Source organism: Charadrius vociferus, unplaced genomic scaffold (genome assembly GCF_000708025.1).
Source record: "Charadrius vociferus isolate BGI_N301 unplaced genomic scaffold, ASM70802v2 scaffold147, whole genome shotgun sequence".
In the NCBI taxonomy this organism is placed as follows: Eukaryota; Metazoa; Chordata; class Aves; order Charadriiformes; family Charadriidae; genus Charadrius; species Charadrius vociferus.
In genome coordinates, this window is record NW_009649570.1 from 6,688,615 (window position 1) to 6,707,959 (window position 19,345).

General features: G+C 46.3%; 1 protein-coding gene across 1 annotated transcript in view; it reads left to right on the forward strand.

Annotated features, from left to right (window-relative positions):
• Positions 1-512: 512 nt before the first annotated feature.
• PLEKHM3 (pleckstrin homology domain containing, family M, member 3) overlaps positions 513-19,345 on the forward strand; it is a 74,450-nt gene continuing 55,617 nt past the window's right edge. The window contains exons 1-2 of the mRNA XM_009890192.1: positions 513-1,116; positions 12,510-13,445. Of these exons, the coding sequence (XP_009888494.1) occupies positions 513-1,116; positions 12,510-13,445 (1,540 nt within the window). The remainder of the gene's footprint in view (positions 1,117-12,509; positions 13,446-19,345) is intronic.

Consider the following 19,345-nt stretch of genomic DNA (forward strand, 5'->3'; position numbering starts at 1 on the left):
TGGGTTCCCCTTTACCCGGTGCCCCATCCTGCTCTCCTCAGGTTCCAGTTGAAGAAGTGGTAATACACAGAATTCATGTGCAGTGAACAGAAACCCCAAAGGGGTTCTTCATACAAAATAACATTGGTGCCAAATGAAGGAGAAAATAAAATCAAGGGGACTGTGACTGTGAAAGGAGTGATGCGATTAAACATACTTAGCTGGGAAAAGACCCTTACTGACATGATTTTTGGCTTTGCTTTACAGGTACTCTCCATCGCGATGAGTGTATTTCATAGAGGGACCGTATCCCACTTGATCAGTGGATGTTAAGACTCCCATCTGAAGGCAGGTTGATTTGGTTCCTTTCTACCACTGAGGATTGTGGTTGGTGAATGTATTTGCCCCACCATCTCTAAGTTAATGGTGTGCCAAGGACAGATGTGAAGCAGCTCTTTCGCTCTTTCCCTGGATGTTGATGTGGTGTCGTCTTGAAGCATCGCAACACCTCGGGCCCACCGGCAGCACAGGATATGGAGGCTCTTGAAGTTGATGACATCAGCCCTGCCTTGGAAGTGACAGAAGACTTTTTCAATAGTTTTGATACTAAGCTTGAAAAGATTGTGCAGCCCTCAGAGGTGTACGGTGTACAGGAGGTCCCCGAACTGGTTGGGCACGAGGTATTTGATCAGATAACAGAGAGCAGGAATCTGAGGAACGTCGCCTCCTTAGCCAAAAGTAGCCTCATCTGGGATCACTGCAAAAATGGCCTCTTGGAAGCCAAAGCTCAGACAGCGTTCCCTGCCAAAGACCAGCGTGTGGTGCAGAGGGGGACAGCTGCTGACAACCGTGCTTGGGTGGGGGAAGGGGAGACCGCAGCTTTTAACATCTTCAACATCTGCCAGCGGAGGAGAGACAGGCCTCGCTCGGTGAACGACATCCTGGTGCAGAATGAGGAAGCCTCCACATTCAAGCTGGGACACAACAGGTCACGCTCTGATATCAGCCATGTCAACTGGGGAGTGGTCTTCACGGGCACCTCCCTGCAGCAGCCACCTGCGCCTGGTCAGGATAATAACTGCACTCTGCTCTCTCACCTGGTGTTAACCAAGGGAGAGGATATCCAAGGAAACACAGGTTTGTGCTGATGCTTTATTGTTTCTGTTGATACGAGCACTTTTCTATTTGTTCTTAATACTTATCTTGAAAGAGGAGCTTCATATTTAAAATAAAAAACCAAACAAAACCCCCCAGAAAACAACTCTGAGGTAACTCATAAGATGATAGAAATCAGCATGGCTCTGTTGTCTTTGATATAGCTCTGTCTGTTTGTCTGCCTACTGATCAGTTTTTAAACCAGTCTTGACTTCTGTTCTTTTCACGGTTTGAAAAACTGAGCTTGTTTTACTTTTTGCTTCTATTTTGTTCAGTTTGCCTTGGGAAAAAAGAAATTATTTGTTATGCATTTCTGATCATTTCCTTACCTCATTTTCCCAAACTAAAAAAACTTTGAATGCTAAAGCTATTGGGAGAATGGCAAATCCAAACAAAGGCGGTTTTCATAGAAGTTAGAGTGGCCATTAAAAAGAGGGCATACAAAGCTTTACTCTAAGGCCTGAGATCTCTGCTCTGTTTCTTTAAGAAATGCTGGCTGTTCAGTCCATAAACAATTAACAAAAACTTAAGCATGCAGTTTGTGTTTGTCAATATTAGGGCATCTCTGCCAGCTTTGTATGGGGTACAGGAAGCCTTGTTATCAGATTGAGGCAGGCGTCTCCAGTGAGCCGTATGAAGAGATATTTCAGCAAGTGATACTTTTTCCTTTTCCTTTCTTGAGCACTGCACTGGAGGAGGTTGTGCTCAGGGCTTTCGAAACACTGAACCAGTGTCTCCATCTCCATGATTTATTTTGTAGGTGCCAGAAATGGACTGGGCGCTTAGGGAGAAGAAAAGCAGTTAGTGCCACAAAGGTTTTATAATCTAAATCAAGTCAGAACTTAACAAAGGAATTTAAAAATCAAAGGGCTGTGAAAGCATGCCTGTGTGTGTATGGTGGAATGGCTCCAGTTATGAATAGGTAGCCTGTTTAGGGTTAAAACAAGCCTTTTGTGTTAGGTTTTCCAGATGAGTTAGCTGTTTTGGAGCATGAAAAGCAGGTGGCTAAATGGTTGTGTTTGTGGGTATGTGCATGTATAAATATATATAATATGTAGGTAGGTATGTATGTATATATACACACACAAACACAGGTTATTGTGTTATACTGTGACATAGTTGCTGTATCCCAGAGAAGGGTGCTCTTGGTTTACAAAGGCAGGTATACCTGCTGTTATTTTTGTTTAGGGAGATATATTGCCTCCTGCAGAGTGGGGTCTCTGTTCTGTGTCCTTCCTGTGGAAGGGGTGCAGAACAGGAACGCACCCAGAAGCCTGGAGACACAGCGCTCGCTTTCTGTTAGCTGTATCCTGGGCATCTCTTGGGTTTAACTTAGCATGTAACACCTTTATGTGCCCACAGAAACACCATTAAAATCTAGCCATTAAAGGTCAATACATGTCCCTGATAGTGTCTTAAGCTTTAGCCTTTTGGCCCAATTTCCCCACATGGCCCTCAGTGAAAGAAAGGGGTTCTGTTACTCATACTGTTTATAATAAGAAATACCTAAGCCATGCTGTATGTAAAGACTTGTTCGTGTACCTGTTCAGTGAGAGTGATTTCAAGCTGCCGTGGGATGCCTAAGCTGCAAGAAGCAAGCTGCCAATCCAGCTGGCGCTGAGCAACATAGTCTGAGGCTGAAGAGGTCTCCCTTCTGTCAGTCCAGGATTTAGGCAACTGCAAGAGTATGGTGGGGTGCACCCTAGTGCATTGGACCTCTGTCTGGGGTGAAGCAAACTACATTCCCTCCTCCCTTACACACAAACAGAAGATGGTGTCATGCAGCCGTTCGTAAAGGGAAGCGAAATGAAAAATGGAAACGGTGATGTAGGTTTTTCTTCCCCATCTGGCAAACAAAGAAATTGTATTAGGAACTGCAGTGCTGGGAGACCATTGCTTCTGAAGTCAGGGACCACATACTGCGGGGTCTCACCCCTCCCGGGTGAGAGTCTCCGCGCTTCCAGTAGCTTCAGTTGTTCCAGTCCACTTTGCTTAGAGAAGATAGACCTCAGGGAGGTGCACCAACCCTCTGGAAGCCTTCAAAGGACCTTGCTGTATCCAGAGGCGAGTCTATAGCAGGACTTCAAGCCAGTGTCTAGAACAGCTTGATAGAAAACCTTCTTTGATATAACCATGAGAGGAAGAGGAAAGACAAGACCTGCGTTCTAGGTATAGCTGGATCTAACAGTGGGATTCCTTAAGCTAGCTTGTGTCTGGGATTCCGTCACCCCGTCACAGCCTGTATCCAAGGTGTGCCACTTTAGTGGCAGCAGTGCAGTTCAGAGGTACTCCTCCCAGCCCCTCAGCAGGCACTTGTACTGTTTAAATGCAGGTAATGCAGTGAAGTTTTTCTCCACACAGAAAAAGTGAACAAACTCTGTTAGAGTGTGATATACTCTTTATCATTATGATTTCACATTAAACAGTTTGTAGTTGTGAGTTATAACTGTGAAGACCTTGCATCTATAAAGTAGTTTTGTGAATTATAGCAATATTAGCACTTCTAAGAAAAACAGAAATTGACATATTTCCGTGAAGAAAACTCTTGGTTTTATACTATCTGCAATAGTGCCAGGTATCTTATAGCCCATCCATTCCTCGATATCTCTGTGGTACCAGGAACAAGTCCCATTGCTGTACTCAGTGCTGCCAGAAGCGTAGATCTCTTCAGAATGGCTTTTTACAGAAGAGACTCAGTACGGTCAAGTTCTGGGATTTTGGAGGTGAACCAGGCAAGGGAAGGAAATGGATTAGTACGAGTGGCTGAAGAACTTCTCCCAGGACTCACCTGTAGCCCAGCAGCAGACAGTACTTCTCAGGTGCTCAGCCCACACTTTTTCTACTGCTTTTTGCAAAGGTGCAAGGCATTTGTCAGTGCTTGCTGTGCGGCCTCCAAGAGCCTTTCTGCATGGGATGTTTGAAGGTGGTGGTACCTTCTTTGAGGAAGGAGAATTTCTGTGCTCTGAAAAATGCACTCTTTTAACCTGTTTCCTTAACCTGTTCTGTTCAGCTGCTGTGCAGGTTTTAGAAGGTAGCCATGGTATTTCTTCCCTCTGTGTCCACAAGAGAGCCTGCCATAGAGTTTGCTGCTACTGTGAGCTGAGCTGAAAAGAGAAAAGCAAAAGCGAGAAAGTAGATGTTGCAGGTACGCGTGTCTGGGACTGGTAATTATTCTCCACAAGAGACCGAAAAATGTATTTTAAGGTTGGCTAAAAGCTGCTGCACTGGTTGAAGGAGTCCATAGTGGCCCCAGCCTGTGGAGACGTCCCTTTCCAGGGCCTTAATACAGATTAAATGAGTGTGTATGAGATATTGAGAGCAACTTCAGCCACTCCTGTCAGTCCTCACTGTGGTAAAGGACTTCCCTCTGGAGCCTGCAGAGGTCTCCCAGTCCTCTGAGGCTGGCCGAGTTGCTGCATAGATTAACTCTTCACAATTTTTTTTTTCCTTATCTTCATAGTATATTTATTACTATGAGCTTATCTGTTCCTGCTGCTTGCTTTTTTATAATACAAATAAAATGAATCTGGATCCTTTCCATGTGCTGCGAAAGAAAAGGATCTGAAAAGATGCTGTGCCTTGTGGGGCAGTATCTCCTTAGGCCTGCTGGCAAAACAGCACGGGTACTAGAAGTGAGCAGTGTCAAGCGGTAAGTGGAGCTAGCAAAGATGGAAGTTGTAAGCATATTCAAGACAGGCTTTTGTATTTCTGGGCATGTGGCCTGGCAAACAAAGGGAGAATGCTGCTTCTGTAGTAGGTCACTAAAACACAATGTGTGAGCAGTTATCTTTGCTAGTCATTCCCACGGAAGCTTGCTTAGGTCACTAAAACACAGTGTGTGAGCAGTTATCTTTGCTAGTCATGTGGATGTTTCCAAACACAGGCAGTTCCGAGAGTGTGGGTGCTATAGGACTTTTCCTGGGTGGCTGTTTTGTTTGCCAGCCGTGCCTGTGAGCTTGGGGAACTCCAGAGCTGTCACTGCGCTGAGCACCTGCACGCTGACAAACTGTCCTCACTGCAGAAGGCTGACGCCTTGTGCCCCTCTCCAGCAAGCGGCTATGGAGGTGCTCAGCCAGCCCTATGGATTTTGGCAGTGTGCTCTGTCAGGAAGCTGAGCCTACGGGGTGTTTGCAGCACTCTGGCATGGCAAAATAGACGTACCAGAGGAAGGTGACTGCCTTAAAGCTGGCTGACATGCCCAAATTCTACTGTGTCTGGTCGACGCTAGGATTTCACCTCCTTTTTTCAACTGACCGATTTAAGAAAATACCTTTTTTCTTCCCCCCTCTCTTCACATCTTTTTATCTGGCTGTGAGCCTAGAGATCATTTGGTACACCTGAAGGTATGATCTTGTACTCAGAGTTTGTGCAGGGGATATTTCAAGAGAGCTTTGGGCCCTTCTTCATATAGCTCTTGTACATATTACATACTTTTCTAGTGTGTTTTTGTGGAGGCGAGACACCTAAATCTGTATTCATGAGCAACACGCCACTGATTCACAGGTTGGGCACTGGGGCTGATGCTGGAGTTCTAAGGAGTCATTTTACAGTGCTGCTTTCTCTTATTCTGGCGACCACACAGACTGGAGTGTTTTCTTTGTTTGCCAGATATCCTCACCTTCGGCAGCAGTAGTGGTGGCGGGTATTAGCTCTGTGCTTGTGACTTTGGCTCGTGCAGCGTTTAGTGATAGTAGTACAGTGTGCTGAGCAGGTTTGTGGAGGTGGGTCGCAGCAGCAGGCAGCAGTGCCATCAATTGCCGCTGTTGTTGTTCTGCTCAGGGAGGAGCTGCAAAGACAGCTAGCTGGAAGGGGGACATGTGGCAGGTAAGGGAGCTGCTGCAGAGGTGGAGGGTGGCCAGAGATCCTGAGAGGCGTGAAACATTGAAGGTGTGACATGCAGCCTTCATGCTTCCCCTCCAGTGACGGCCAGGTAAAGCCTAGCTCCTGACCCATCTACCAGGGAGGTTTCTGAAGCCTGATTGCCATTTGTGATTTTGCAAAAAACACCCCTGTAGCGTTGCCTTTTGTCTGTGGTATGTAGAAGCTACACAGCTGGGGCAGACAAGTAGGCTGTTAATTGCCACTGGGATGGCAGAACTTTGTAGATCTGTGGTGTTGTGCAGAAGATAATGGTGCTGTCATCCAAGAGGCAGATGTGTGGAAACAACACTTCTGCACCTTCCTCTCTGGAGAACAGGAAGCCTCAAACCACTTGGAAATAATCCCGGAGGTATCAAGCCAGTTGGAGAACCGATTCCCCTCCCGTGGCCAATTTATTTTCAACAGGTAGATGTACTGCAGGGATTTGAGGTCTTTCAAGATTTAAGGAGGCAAAAATGTTATGTTAAATCCAACATGAGTTGGATGCCCTCCACTGTGGGGGTCCGTAAGTGCCAGGGATCGTCTGTGTATCTAGCAAGGGACAGTCCCTTCTCCCAGGAGGTCACAGCTGAAGTACCCCACGCGGTACGGATAGGGGGCGGGGAGTAGGGACAAACAGAGGTGAGGTGCTTTGCCCAAGATCAAATGGGAGTATAATTTGGATCACCTGACTTCAACTTATCTGTTGGATGATACTTCCCCTCTAACCCCTGCTGCGTAATTGGGAGAGTGCTGCACTTGTTCACTGCAGGCTCACTCCTGGTTGCTCCCTGGGCTTGGGCACCTCCAGAACAGGACAGGCCATGGGGGGCTGGCAGAGAGCAGCAGCAGCGGAGGGGTCTAGGGTGGGCAGCTGCCTCGGGTGGAGGGAGACGTGACCTGCTCCACTCCCTTGCCTGGGAGGCTGTGGGAGGGTGCGGAGTGATGGAGAGGACACTGCGGTGGGAGGTGATAGGAGGGGATAAATTCGCATTGCGGGAGGGTTGTAGTAAGGAGCACTGATGAGTTTGGTTCTGAAGCTGTTCTGGTTGGGAGGGTTATTCTTTATGGAGATTCTTGCTCTGGAGTTACAACGTTCCATAAATCTAACAAACAGAGCTTTCATCTCCTGGGGCAGTGCTGATTGCTTCCAGTGATGTTGTGATGACTTTCATAACTGAATTTTCAGGTTAGTTGCTGTTATTCCCGTAGTGGTGTCAGCTAACTCTCCTAATGTGAACTGACCCTATTTTCGTGGCTTTGACAGTCACTTTATATCCCTTCTTCCTTCTTTTTAGAGCTGAATTGGGTGAATTTATAAAAAAGAATCAGCAAATCCATCTTTGTTTGATATTCTCACTACTTTTGCAAGTGCTGCTGTTTTATGCATCCCCTACCTGGTGGTAGGTAACCATCTCTTTCAACTCATTATACTTCTGTCTCTTCCAGAGTTGAGTCCTGTTCTGGGTTGGTCTTGCACTTTGAGTGAATCCAGCCTCCTTCTCCACTGCCCCATTGGTACAGGCACAGGGTTGGTACGCACAGGGTGCTGGTGGTCTGCTCAGCAAACACTGTACAAGTGTTTGACTTGCTGCAGAGGAGCAAAAAGGATTTGATGGAGTGACTGGGCAGCCAGGATCCTGTAAACTTCAGCAGAGTTTCTCAGACGTTTCTCATACAATGCCACACCTCAAAGGAAAGACATAAAGAATGATTTGTTCAGGTTCTTTATCCATCTATTTAGGCAGTTCATTCAGCGAGGAGCTTATTTTTGGTGAATGGCTCAGCCAACCTCCCTAGCAATGCATAAATCTAGCATTTGGAGTTTGCAAGTTCGACATTTTCAAAGCAGGTTTTGCTTTCCCTAAGCCTGAGGAAGGTGAAAAAGAGCAAATGGCCTTCTGGTGGGGAGAGATGCTGTTTCTATATATAAATTAATGCAAACTGCTACCTAGTTCAAAGTCCCATTGCTGTAATGGTCCCTTGAAAAGAGATGGCACTGGGAGAGGAAGCCAGATTTGGCTCCAGGACAGCCATCTGCTGAGAATTTCTGGCTAAATATCAATGCCATTATTTTGGGACCAAGTGGAAGCAGATATACTTGCCTGAAAGAGATATACCTGCAGAGCCAGATGGGAAGATAGGTGGGAAGAAGAGACTGTATTTTTAAGTAGGAGGGAAGTGGACATTGTGGATCTGAGTCACGCTGGCTGAGGCACAGCTTGTCCCTGATCCAGCAAACCCCACCAAGCAGGTGACTAGCCTGACCCAATTTGAGAGCATTTTAGGTCCTAAAGGTGTCTGCTAAGTTCTATGGAAATCAGAGAGGAGGACTATTACAAAAACTCTGTAATTTATACTTATCTCTTACTAAGCATTCGAGAACCCAGAGAGGAGTGCCACCTCAGGAGACAAACCCCTCAGAATCTAGGCATCGCTGCTTCTGCTCTTTTCCAAGTTACTTGGTATTGCTGTCATCAGAAATGCTTCAGTGGTGGAAAACAGGGCAAGTTTTTCTGCCATAGCAACAGGGATGCAAGTACAGTCAGTTGTTCAGGAGCATATATCTTCTGGACATGCTGAGATGACATTTGGGCTCCCTCTCCTGCGGTGCTGGTTCCACCAATTGCCCCCAAGTGTGGAGAGGGGTAGGTGCATGCTTGGTGCAGCGTTCCTAGCCGGGACAAGTGGGCAATTCCCAAAGGAGAGGAGAGACGCTGAGGAAGATATTGCCCTGTCCCTAGCTGCTGAGTCTCTCTTTGCTTCCCTCTGCCTCCTTCCCCCTCTTCCCTTGAAATTATAACTCCAAATGGCTCAGGCATGGGCCATTTACTGTGATTATTTCCCCTTTTTTTACTCTTCCTCAATTTACTCTCCCTGTCTCCGCAGGGAGGAAAAGAGATGCAGTTTCTGTTTGGAAGGTGGATGGAGAGGTGGTAGCATTTGCTCTCTGAGTGGAAAGGTATTATCTGGCACAGTGCACGTCAAGGAGATAAAGCAGAGGGTTTTAAAGTGTGTGTATGTGTAGCATATGGATTCAACCTGTCTCTGCCCGCATCTATTGCGCGGACTTAAACAGTATGATGCATTTTTATTTTAATCAAGTTGGCTGCTCCTTCTGTCCCAGTTAAAGGCAGTGGAGCTGATTCACAGGAGCTTGAAGAGAAGGAGTGGGGTGAAGGAGGGAGAGGAGGGGTGCCTCTGTGAAAGGCAGAGAGAGATAGCTTTTCTCTAACTCAACAAAAGACAAGCAAACCTGTGTGCAGATGAAGGGGGGATGTGTACTGGGGGAAGGTTATGAGTTGTCTTATTATGGAGAAGCTTGAACTGTCATCTGTACTTGATGGAAGCGAGAGAGATTGCAGTTGGAGCTGCAGAAGCGCTGCCTCTCTGATTGGATTAATAGAAAGGGAAGATGACTCTAGAATGGCTGCCCATTATCTGCACTACAAAGGGATTAGTGTGGGTTTCAGAGAAATTAATGGCTTTTGAGTTAGCGCAGAAATACTAATGAATGTCAGGGCCAGAGATGTACGGTGAACAAAATTGGTTCTCTTTTAGTGTGTGCGTGTGTTTGTGTGCATGCACGTATCTATCCATTTGGGATATGAAAGTGTGCTTTTTCTCTGTCATTTTGAGTTTTAGATTAGGCTTTCAGTTTTCATATTTAGCTGAAATACTCTCAAGTAGCTTATTTGTTGGTAAAGTATGGTTATATTGATTTCTTTTCCACCTTTTCAGACCTAGTGCCAAAGTAGCAATTTTTTAATTGTTTTGATTTTAGTCATATATGCAGGAAATCTTTGTACGTAAAGTGTAGAGCACTTTGAACATGGTGTTAAAAGCAGGCTCCATTCCGAGTAAGTGGGCAATGTGAGGAAGCTGAGGCTGAGCTGGAAAGGTGAAACTGAAGTGCATCCTTTTTGTTAGTGTCGATGGGAGGTAGCATCCTTCCCCCATTTTTTAACCCCCATGAGGTCTGCATACTCACATTAAGTGTATCAAACAATTAATTCTCATGTATGTCTGATGTGAAAGTTACAATGAAACTTGCGTGCTTAATCCTTATAAATCCTTAAAGTTGGCCTTCACTGAAGAGCTCGCCAAAGCTTTTACGCTGTTGCTGTCTTGAATTCTTCCCCTGCCCACACGTGAAACTCTCACAACTGACTACAGCGATGCTTTCAGCCAAGGACAGGAGCACCTCCTTAGACTGTAGGTTACAGTCCAAGTTCTGCTTTCTCACCAGTTGGTATCTGAAGCCCCTTGGACAGTGACTAAGTCCCTCAAATACTCCCTGACCCTCCTTGTGCCCCTGGGAGGATAGACAGACTCACCCATTAGCCAGCGGTGGTGAGAGCAGCTTGGTCAGCAATCCTGGCCGTGTTAGCTGGGAAGCCCGGTACAGATGGGGATGCAGTAACTTCTATACAGGCTCACCTTTGGCTTTTTGTTTCCAAGCTTCATCAAGTCCAAATGCTTCTGTTCTCTTAGCTCTGCGTTGAAGACATCCCAGGTATACTCAGAGGTGATCATGTCTAAAACTTGTCAGAGGGTGGCCTGTTAACGTGAGTGGTAACTGGTTAAGCTAAGATGCTGAAAATGTGTTTGTGCCTCCAGCTGTCTACCCTCTCCTTCTTTCTAAGGGTGTCAGCTTGAAGGCAGCAACCATGAGTGACACAGCTCCTGTATCACTGTGGTTTGTAACACTGCATGCTAAGGTCAATTGATGCTGATTTTGTTTTGACCTAATGGTGCCAGGCAGTGGATGAGGAGCTGTTCCAAGGTGGCTACCTGGTTCCTGCATTGGGAATAGCAGTCTCCAAGGGAGATGGACAGCCGCAGGCAGAAGAAGCCTCTTGTGTTTGTTAATTCTGCCACTGTTTGTAAGTCAAGACCCATCACAGGTACCTTTCACAGGAAAGGTGAAGTAGAAGTCAAATAGGAGCAAGAATTTGTTCCTCAAGGCTGGGTTGTTTTGGGGTGCCAAGTGTTAAAGTCGGTGTTAGAGTGTAACAGTCAATGCCACCGAATTTATACAGGGCCCAACAAAAATTGCACAGAGCCACGTCTCCAGCCCAAGGGGAAGATATGACATATGCATATATGGAAGTGGCTGAAGCGGTGCAAATCAGATTGGAACAAAGTTTGCATGGAAACCTTTTTTAAAACTCAGAAATGCTTTAGATAGTACCTTTTAAATTCTTAACACTTTGGTGCCTGGAGTGAGTCATGTGTAGCTGGTTTTCTGGGGATGAAGAAAATTAAAATTCCTCTCGACTTGCCTTGGGCCGAGGTTTGCGAAGGGGTCTGCTCCAAAGCACCTGAAGTGCTGAGGCACTTAGATACATGTGTTTTGAGACTGGGCAACCTCTTCTCATTTTTGGTCATGTCTGCTGGTGTCCTGGGCCTGATTGTCATAAATCAGCAAAGCATCTCTAGTAAACAGAGCTGTGCAAAGTGTTCTGGTCCCAGGTCGTGCTGAAATGTGGTACGAAACTGCTGTCGTTGGGCACAGTTCTCCATTCCCCATGTCCCAGGTAAGTCTGGGTGCCAGGTGCAGTGGCCAGCTGGTGGCAGCGGGGCTGTTCGGGCTGGTTCCAGCAGCCCCCCAGCAGGGCACGGTGGGTGCTTCTCAGCCACAGGCTGGACCTCTCCAGCAGACTGCAGTTCAGAAGGGGCAAAGCACTGCATGGCAGCATGAGGAGTGAGGAAGAGAGTGTGAGGAGCAGCCCAGGGTCAGAGGAGGAGAAGGTGCTCCAGGTGCTGGGGCAGGGATTCTCCTGCAGACCCAGGTGAGACCATGGTCGAGCAGGTATCTCCCTGCAGCCTCATACTGGAGAAGATGGAGATTTCCTGAAGGAACTGTGGCCATCGGAAGCTCAAGCAGGAGCAGGTTTATCCTGAAGGACTACAGCCCCTGGAGAGCACCTGCACAGGAACGGGAGAAAAGTGTGAGGAGGAAGGAGCAGCGGAGAGGAATCGACCACGACTCCCTGTTCCCCATCCCCCTACACTGCTCCGGACAGGGGGGAGGTAGAGGGGTTGTGTGTGAAAGCATGAAGTTGAGCATGGGAAAGAGGGGCGCAGGAAGGGAAGGTGTTGCTTTAATTTGTATTTGTTTCTCGCTGTCAAAATCTATTTTAATTGGCAATAGATTACTTGATAATATCATACTCTTCTGGACTAGGTTCTGGGAGACTTGCGGTGTTCTATTGCTCTGTGGCTATTCTCCTGGATAATCTCAGGAAAATTGCTTTGTTTCGCTGTCCCTCTGTTTCCCTGTCCCCTCTTTGTAAAGTGTTTTGGTACCTCTGAGTAAAAAAAGTGCTGTATTCTCATTGGCTCAAATGTAGATTCAGTGCTTGTGTTTGATAATTATAACTGTTCTGTGATCCTGTCCTCCAGATATATCATGTGTGGGTAGAAGAGATGTATAAGCCGGGATGATGTAGCAATTTGAGACAATTATTTAAAAATAATTGATGGTAACTTTCTCATTTTTTTTCCTCCAGAACACAAGCCAATGTTCCCAAATATTCTGAAGAAGGGATACTTAGAAATTAGAAGAGACAATGACAGCTACTGGCAAACCTGTTACGCTGAGCTCTCCCCATACAAACTGTACCTGTATTGCCTGGACAGCAGTGGCAACCAGACTCTTCCCACCGTGTATCCACTCATGCATTTTCAAAGCGTCACTGTTACTGGTTGCATTGAAACCAAGGTGGTGGACGCTGTCCTGTCTGACAACTCGCAGTTACAGCTGAAGGCAGAGTCCTCATGGGAGGCTTTGGACTGGGGACAGAAGCTCTGGGAAGCGGTGCGTGCTTCTGTGCCTGCTTTCACAAGACACCAGGAGAAACTGGAGAATGTGCCAAAGCCTGAAAATAACAGTGACCTTTCACAAACCAATGGATTGTTAGAGAAGCCTGTGGAGCTCTTGCTATCTATGAATTTGACTGAAAACAGTAAAGAGTACCAAAATACTCTCAAGTCAGGGACTCTTTATAGGTTAACTATCCAGAATAACTGGAAGGCATTTACTTTTGTTTTGAACAGGTCTTATCTCATGGCATTCCAACCCGGTAGGCTTGATGAAGATCCTCTGCTAAGCTACAACGTTGATGTGTGCTTGTCGGTCCAGACAGATACTCAGGATGGCTGTGACTCTTGCTTTCAGGTCATTTTTCCTCAAGATGTCCTCCGCCTGCGTGCAGAGACCCGTCAGAGGGCCCAGGAGTGGATGGAGGCACTGAGAGCAGCAGCCAATGCTACTAGAAGTTTAACTCAGAACCCACAGGTCACGCTTAGGAACAAACCCAGAGATCGACCCTTTGGAAGTGATCTCAGAAAGAGCAAGCGCCAGTCCGTGACCACCAGCTTCCTGAGCATCCTGACCACGCTGTCTCTAGAGAGAGGGCTCACAGTTCAGAGTTTCAAGTGTGCAGGTAAGCAACCACCCTGCGGCATCTGTACCCACTCCCCTTCTGCAGGGGAAAAAATACGTGTTTCAGCAGCACACAGCTGTTCCCTGCCTCTCACTGTGGCCGTAGAGACTTCGGTGTGTTAGCCATTCTTTGCTCTCTGTAAAATGTGGAGAAAAGCCTGTGGGATATTTACAGATTCACCTGCATTTCATAGTGCTGAAACATTAGATCCTGCACGTGTTACATTACAGCACTACATGGGCCAGGGCTGCCTTAACAAGGTGGCTGAGCTGTTTTCTTGCTGTCAGGACAGTGGAAAGGTGGTCCAGAATCAAAGGGATTTGAATTCTGGATTCGATGCAACCTTCTGACTTCTAGTTTTGTTTCCTTTTATTATTATTTATTCCTTATTTATTCTTTGTCTCCTCCAAGTTGTTTCTGGAGCTCAGTTTTCAGCTCTGGGTCTTCTGGGGAGAGTCCTCAAAGCATATATGCTTCCCTGAAACACCATTGTTTAGTGACGTGCATTCTAGTATTGAGGTTCAAGCATGAGCTTATCTGCTCAGTTCTTAAGGCAGGGGTGAAAACATGACCTGAAGCCTCTGCATCTAATTGCAAATCTCAGTTCATTTGACTGCTGACTCTACTCTGTGGCAAGAGCATTATGTTACCCAGTTTGGGAATGAAGTGAAAATAGAGAGGACCTGTGTGAATGGAGTTCTTTGTCCTTTTACTTCAGCAAGGGCGCCTTTGTGGAACAAATTTGGGAACTTTGTGCCTAAGTTGTACTCTCTGGCTGGCTTTAGTTATGTTCACTTAGAAATTGTCAGCTGTATCAGAAACAGCTTTTCTGAAGGGTTTTCCTCTTTTGTTATGGGAGCTGTGAGGGTCCTGCCTCCTCCCCACTCTGCTCTGGGGCAGAGAAGCTCATCTGGTGTGGGGTCTCCTGTTGATCTGGAACCACACATGGCTCTGGGGGACTCTGTGTAGGCCCACAACCTGCTGGCTGGCCTGAATCCCTTCCAGGGGAGACCTGAGCCCCAGAAGTACTGGGTTGCCCTCAGAACTGGCTGTGGGTGCAACTGGATTTGTCCTTCTCTGGGAGTCACCTGCAGGTGGTGTTCTGTTCACCTCTCCACAGTGCATTGTGTCCACCTGGTAGCGGGAGCATCTTGAAGGCTGGCCTCACTGCCATTATTGATTTGGTCACCACATGGGGGCTTCTGCCTGAATTCAGTTCTGCTCTTGGCCACAAAGTCTTTGTGTGACTTCCTGTCATTTTTTTCTGGGATTAATTATGTGCCAAACTACTGCTGAAACTGGAAGTGCCTGGGTCCTGGGATAACTCTGATTCCTTGAACACTATTGGACAATGGTCATGTCTTACCTTTAAGGGTGGTTGTGAGAAGGAAAGCTGCAGGGATACTCTGGGAACGGGTCAAATAAGTATCCCCAAGTGTGTTATCCAGCAGACAGCCTTGTGAAACTCAAGAAGACAAGCAGAATCGACAGCCTCATTTTAAGATAATGTCCCGGGTGACAATAAAACTGTATTCCCTTCTCCTTACTTCTTTTAATTCAAAGTTCAGTAGAGGAAAATTTTGTCATTTTGCTTCATCCTCTGACTGAGGTCCAGGAGAGTTTCAAGTGAGCATTTCCAATGACCTCCTCAAAAATAAGGTCAGGCCCTGGGATGGCAGCAAAACATGTGCCTTCAATGTGGCATAGGGTTTAGTCTTGCATTGTATAGTATGGGAGCAGACTTTTCTGTGAGAAAGGGTGGATTTCCTCTCGCAAACATGGGACGATTCATCTGCACTCACTTATGCGTTCCCAACAGAAATAAGGTGCTCTGACCATGTCAGGCTTGCATGGAGTCTTTTCCTAATTTACAGACATTCCCAGTGCTCCTGTGATCTCCTTTTAGTCTGCAAAACTGAACAAACACTTGTGTGCAGAGACATGTGAGAAAGTCTGTGAGAAGCTGGCCACCGGGATTCCCTGTACCTGAGGATGGGGATGCACGGCACTTATGGTAGGAGCGGACCTTTTGCCGTCTTCAAGTTGGGTCTTTGAGAGTCGGCTGGAACTCCTAGCTGTTACCATGGTGCAAAGACGTGAATAGTTGTAATTCTGACCGGGAGAAACTTGGGGAAACTCGCCTGGCTCAGAAAAGTTTGTGCTGAGGAGGCTTTGGAGGCACACCAGCAAGCTGAGGCTCCCTCCTTGTACCTTGGTCCCCGCAGGCAGTTTGTGCCATTCCCCTGCATGGGCTGCTGTTTAACCTAAGGGGCCTGCTGTTGGTAATTACAGCTTGCAGGCATTGAGAGCGGGTTTTCCCCAGGGCTGCTGGGAGGGGTAAGCTTGGAAAAGGATGAGGAGGGGGGAGGAAGAAAAGTTTTGCTGTGAATTCTTCAGCCATTTAGTGCAAATTCCTGTAATTACCGTCTTTGTGTCCTGTCCCAATGGCACATAATACAGCAGAAGCCTTTCCTAATTGAGACCTTACAGGAGGTACAAATCCCTCCTTTGTTCGGCCTGACAAATTAGTGCCAGAAAGTGGCAAGGTCCGAGTGGGAATCAAAGGCAAGCAACACAAAGATGGAACTTAAGGCTACAGTAATAACCCTCTCTAGTCCTGCAGGGGTGGGAGGGAAGGAAAAGTAATGACCAATGAAAAATGAAGGGTTTTTTTGTTATAAATTCCCTTGACATGACAGCACCTCAGGGCTGCTTTATTTATTTAGGAAAAGTGATTAAATAGTAATACAACAGGACAGACCATTGTCTCTCAAGCTACCCCCCTTCCTACAGACCCCTGCTGTCTTGGCTAATTGATTGACAATGAACCTCTGATAAAGAAGGTTGTTGGGAGGACCTGATGGGGACAGGGTGGTGTTTTTTTTTTTTTTTAATTTTCTCTTTGCAGTCTTTGTGGGGTTCCCCTCCCCGATTATTTTTTTTTCCCCTGTTTGAAATGCCCTCTGCATCCCCCTTTCCTTTTCTCCTCCAGTAAAAGCTTTTCAAGGGACTGCTCCCAGACAAACAGCTGACACTCACAAGCAGGTAGGGAAGAATAGGAATGTCTGTGCCTCGCTATTGACAAGTTTATCTTGGAGTCTGACTAGCACTTTTCAAGGCCTGATATAAGCCAGGGCGGTGGTGTCAAATGTAGGCATGGGGCAGGGGGGACAAACTGTTGATATGCCGGAGTCAGAAGAGCAGCTTGAAAAAAGTTTTCTTTTGCTTGATGAGCAGATACAAAAGCTTTTCTTCTAACTCTTTGTCTCACTGTGGAGGACAGGGCATTTTTTCTCATAATTTCCAAAAATTAACGAATAGGCCACTGATTAACAGCGGAGAGGCATGTTTGTTAGAAACACTTTTTCCTTTGCTGCCAATATTTATATTTTTGGCTTGGAACAGCAATACATTTTGGAATATAGGGTTAAGTAGAAACTGCTGGCACCGGAATGGCAGCCTCCTATGTCCTTTGCACGTTCGTATAGCTGCAGGCTTGATCTTGTCACTGGGGTACAGCCATGTTCCCGTGGGAAGTGTCTGGGGCTCTGAGCAAGGGTGGCATTTGTGAGCGTTGGTCTGCTCAGGTGAGACTTTGGAGGGACCTACCCTTTGTCTTTAAATGGATATGAAGTGAAAGTTGTTTGCAAGTCCAAGCTGGTAAATATCAGGATTTATGGTTTGTTCTTTAATATGCAGGAAATGAGAGACATGCATCATGTGAGGATGATCTGTTGGGGGGCAATATGTTATTATTTTTTATGTCTTTATTTCACCTGGATTCAAGAGAAATCCCCAAACTGTTCACATTACAAAATTGGGATGAGGTGGCATCCATCAACACACGTTTGGCTTGCAGACGGCGGTAGCTGGATGTGAGTACTTCAGTGGCGGTCCCGTCTCCCTGTTGGGCCATCTATGGGCTCCCGGGGAAAGGCAGGCATTTCTCCTGGAGGAACTCTCCTGGAGGTCTGTAAGGAGCAAATGTCCTCAGCTGCCCTTCACTATTGCTATTCCCTTGGCATGTGCCTTCAGGTTTCCATAGATGGGGAAGACAAACAGCCTCTGCCCTTGCCTCCTGTTTTTGCATTGCTCCTTTTCTTTTGATGCCTCTCTTCCTTTTCACCTTTTATTTTTTCTCTCCCTGTCCTTTATTAAAACAAGCATTTTTCCAGAGAAGTCGGTTGTGTCTGCCAGGAACTCTTGTTGCTTAGACAGCAAGTCCCAATGGATGTGGGAGTTTCTGCCTTCTGCAAAATGTGCTATACACCCTTTTATTTGTCTGTGTGGCTTTCCTTGCTCCTCTTCTGGGGTGCCTTCTGTCTTCTCCTCCCTGCTTTCTCCATATCTTGCCAAAAGAATAAATACTGCTATTAGGGCTCCGCTGACTTGGCTGGCTGAGCTGAACACTAGGCGCAGAGAAGCCAAGGTTAGTAAATGGGCTATTTCCTGAGCTTGCAGCCCTGTTAAATTGAGCAGTAGGTGGAAAGCTGCTGGCTTTCAAGCAGTCATTCTGCCTCTGGTGCTGGGATCAAGTGTGTAGATGAGGGACAGTCCAGTGCAACACCACCAGCTCGTGCAACCTCTGCTCTAGCTCAGCCCACTGGACTGAAACCAGCCCCTACTGCACTAACAGTAAAATTTTGGGTTTTGTTTTTTTCCCCCCCCTCAATGAAAAGAAAGTATTGTCCTAATAGCTTGCAAGCCAGCAAGTATGATTTTAAAAACAAAAAAAAAAAAAAAGGAAAAAAGCATTAGCCGGCTTCAATGTTGACTTTGTTCAACTTCTCAAAAAGCCATATAGTTGAAACTTCTCAAATGCAGATAGTTGAAAAGCATAGATGCTCCTTCCTTGAATTTAGCAAATACTTTGTGAACTGTCATCACACCCAGCACCTATTTGTAGCATGTCACTGAAATAAGAATACTAGGGGATGAATTTGGCAAACATAGCACAATAATAAAGTACCAGAAGGTCCTCTGGAAGCTTGTCAGCACTCTTGTCACATTTTTAGTCCCAAATAACAATTGTTCTCACCTGTCCAGGGTTTTTAGGATTGTGTTTTCCAAGTGCTGTATATATTTTGTGCTTGGTTTCATTTCAATTGATCTCTTTGTTCCAAGACTTCAGCAGCTTTTTGCCTTCTCTCTACTTGAGAATGTAAAATCCCTTGAGAATGTGTTTTGCACTGTAAAGGTTTTATTGTTTAAGTACCTTCACTTTAGACTACACTCTTCCAGTCTTGTATGTGACTTTCAGGCTCTGTTTCTATTGATTCAAAAGTAAAACTTCCGCTGTTAATGGTGGTATTTCTAAACTCTTATTCTTTGCTACCCAAAAATCAGCTGAGCTGAAAAAACATCGTCCATGTCTAAGTTAGTACTTGGAAAATACACCATGTCTAAACAAGGCCACTGACTTGTGGGGAGGAGTGGGAGGAAGGTTTCCAGACAAGGGTGCCTTGAGTTTATGTAGCAAGGAGTACTTAATTTGCAGTGCACCTACCTTTCAGAACACAACGTTGCTGGTCCACGGTGCCCATGTGACAGCTCTTGTTTGGGAAGAGATCAAAAGATACCGCATGGTATCTCTCTTACTTGCTTGAGTTGATTAGACCTGTTATCAGTGATCGGTTTTGATCACAGAAGCCATTTAATCTTCAGCGGTAAAGGTGAGCGAGGTCTTCAATCCAGTTTTAGGATGGCTTGACTAGGGGAAATGGCAGTGAAAACTATTAGCTAAGCTGGTAGAAGGTTAGGTCCTTCACCTTCCTGGATTTGGCTGGCACCTTCGCAGAATGGGATTTTCCCCTTCATAGGATTTAGGTTTGACACTGACCTGCTGCTGCCCAGAAGGGCAGTTTAGGTGAGTGCTTGGCCAGTTCAGCGCCTGTGCTGCA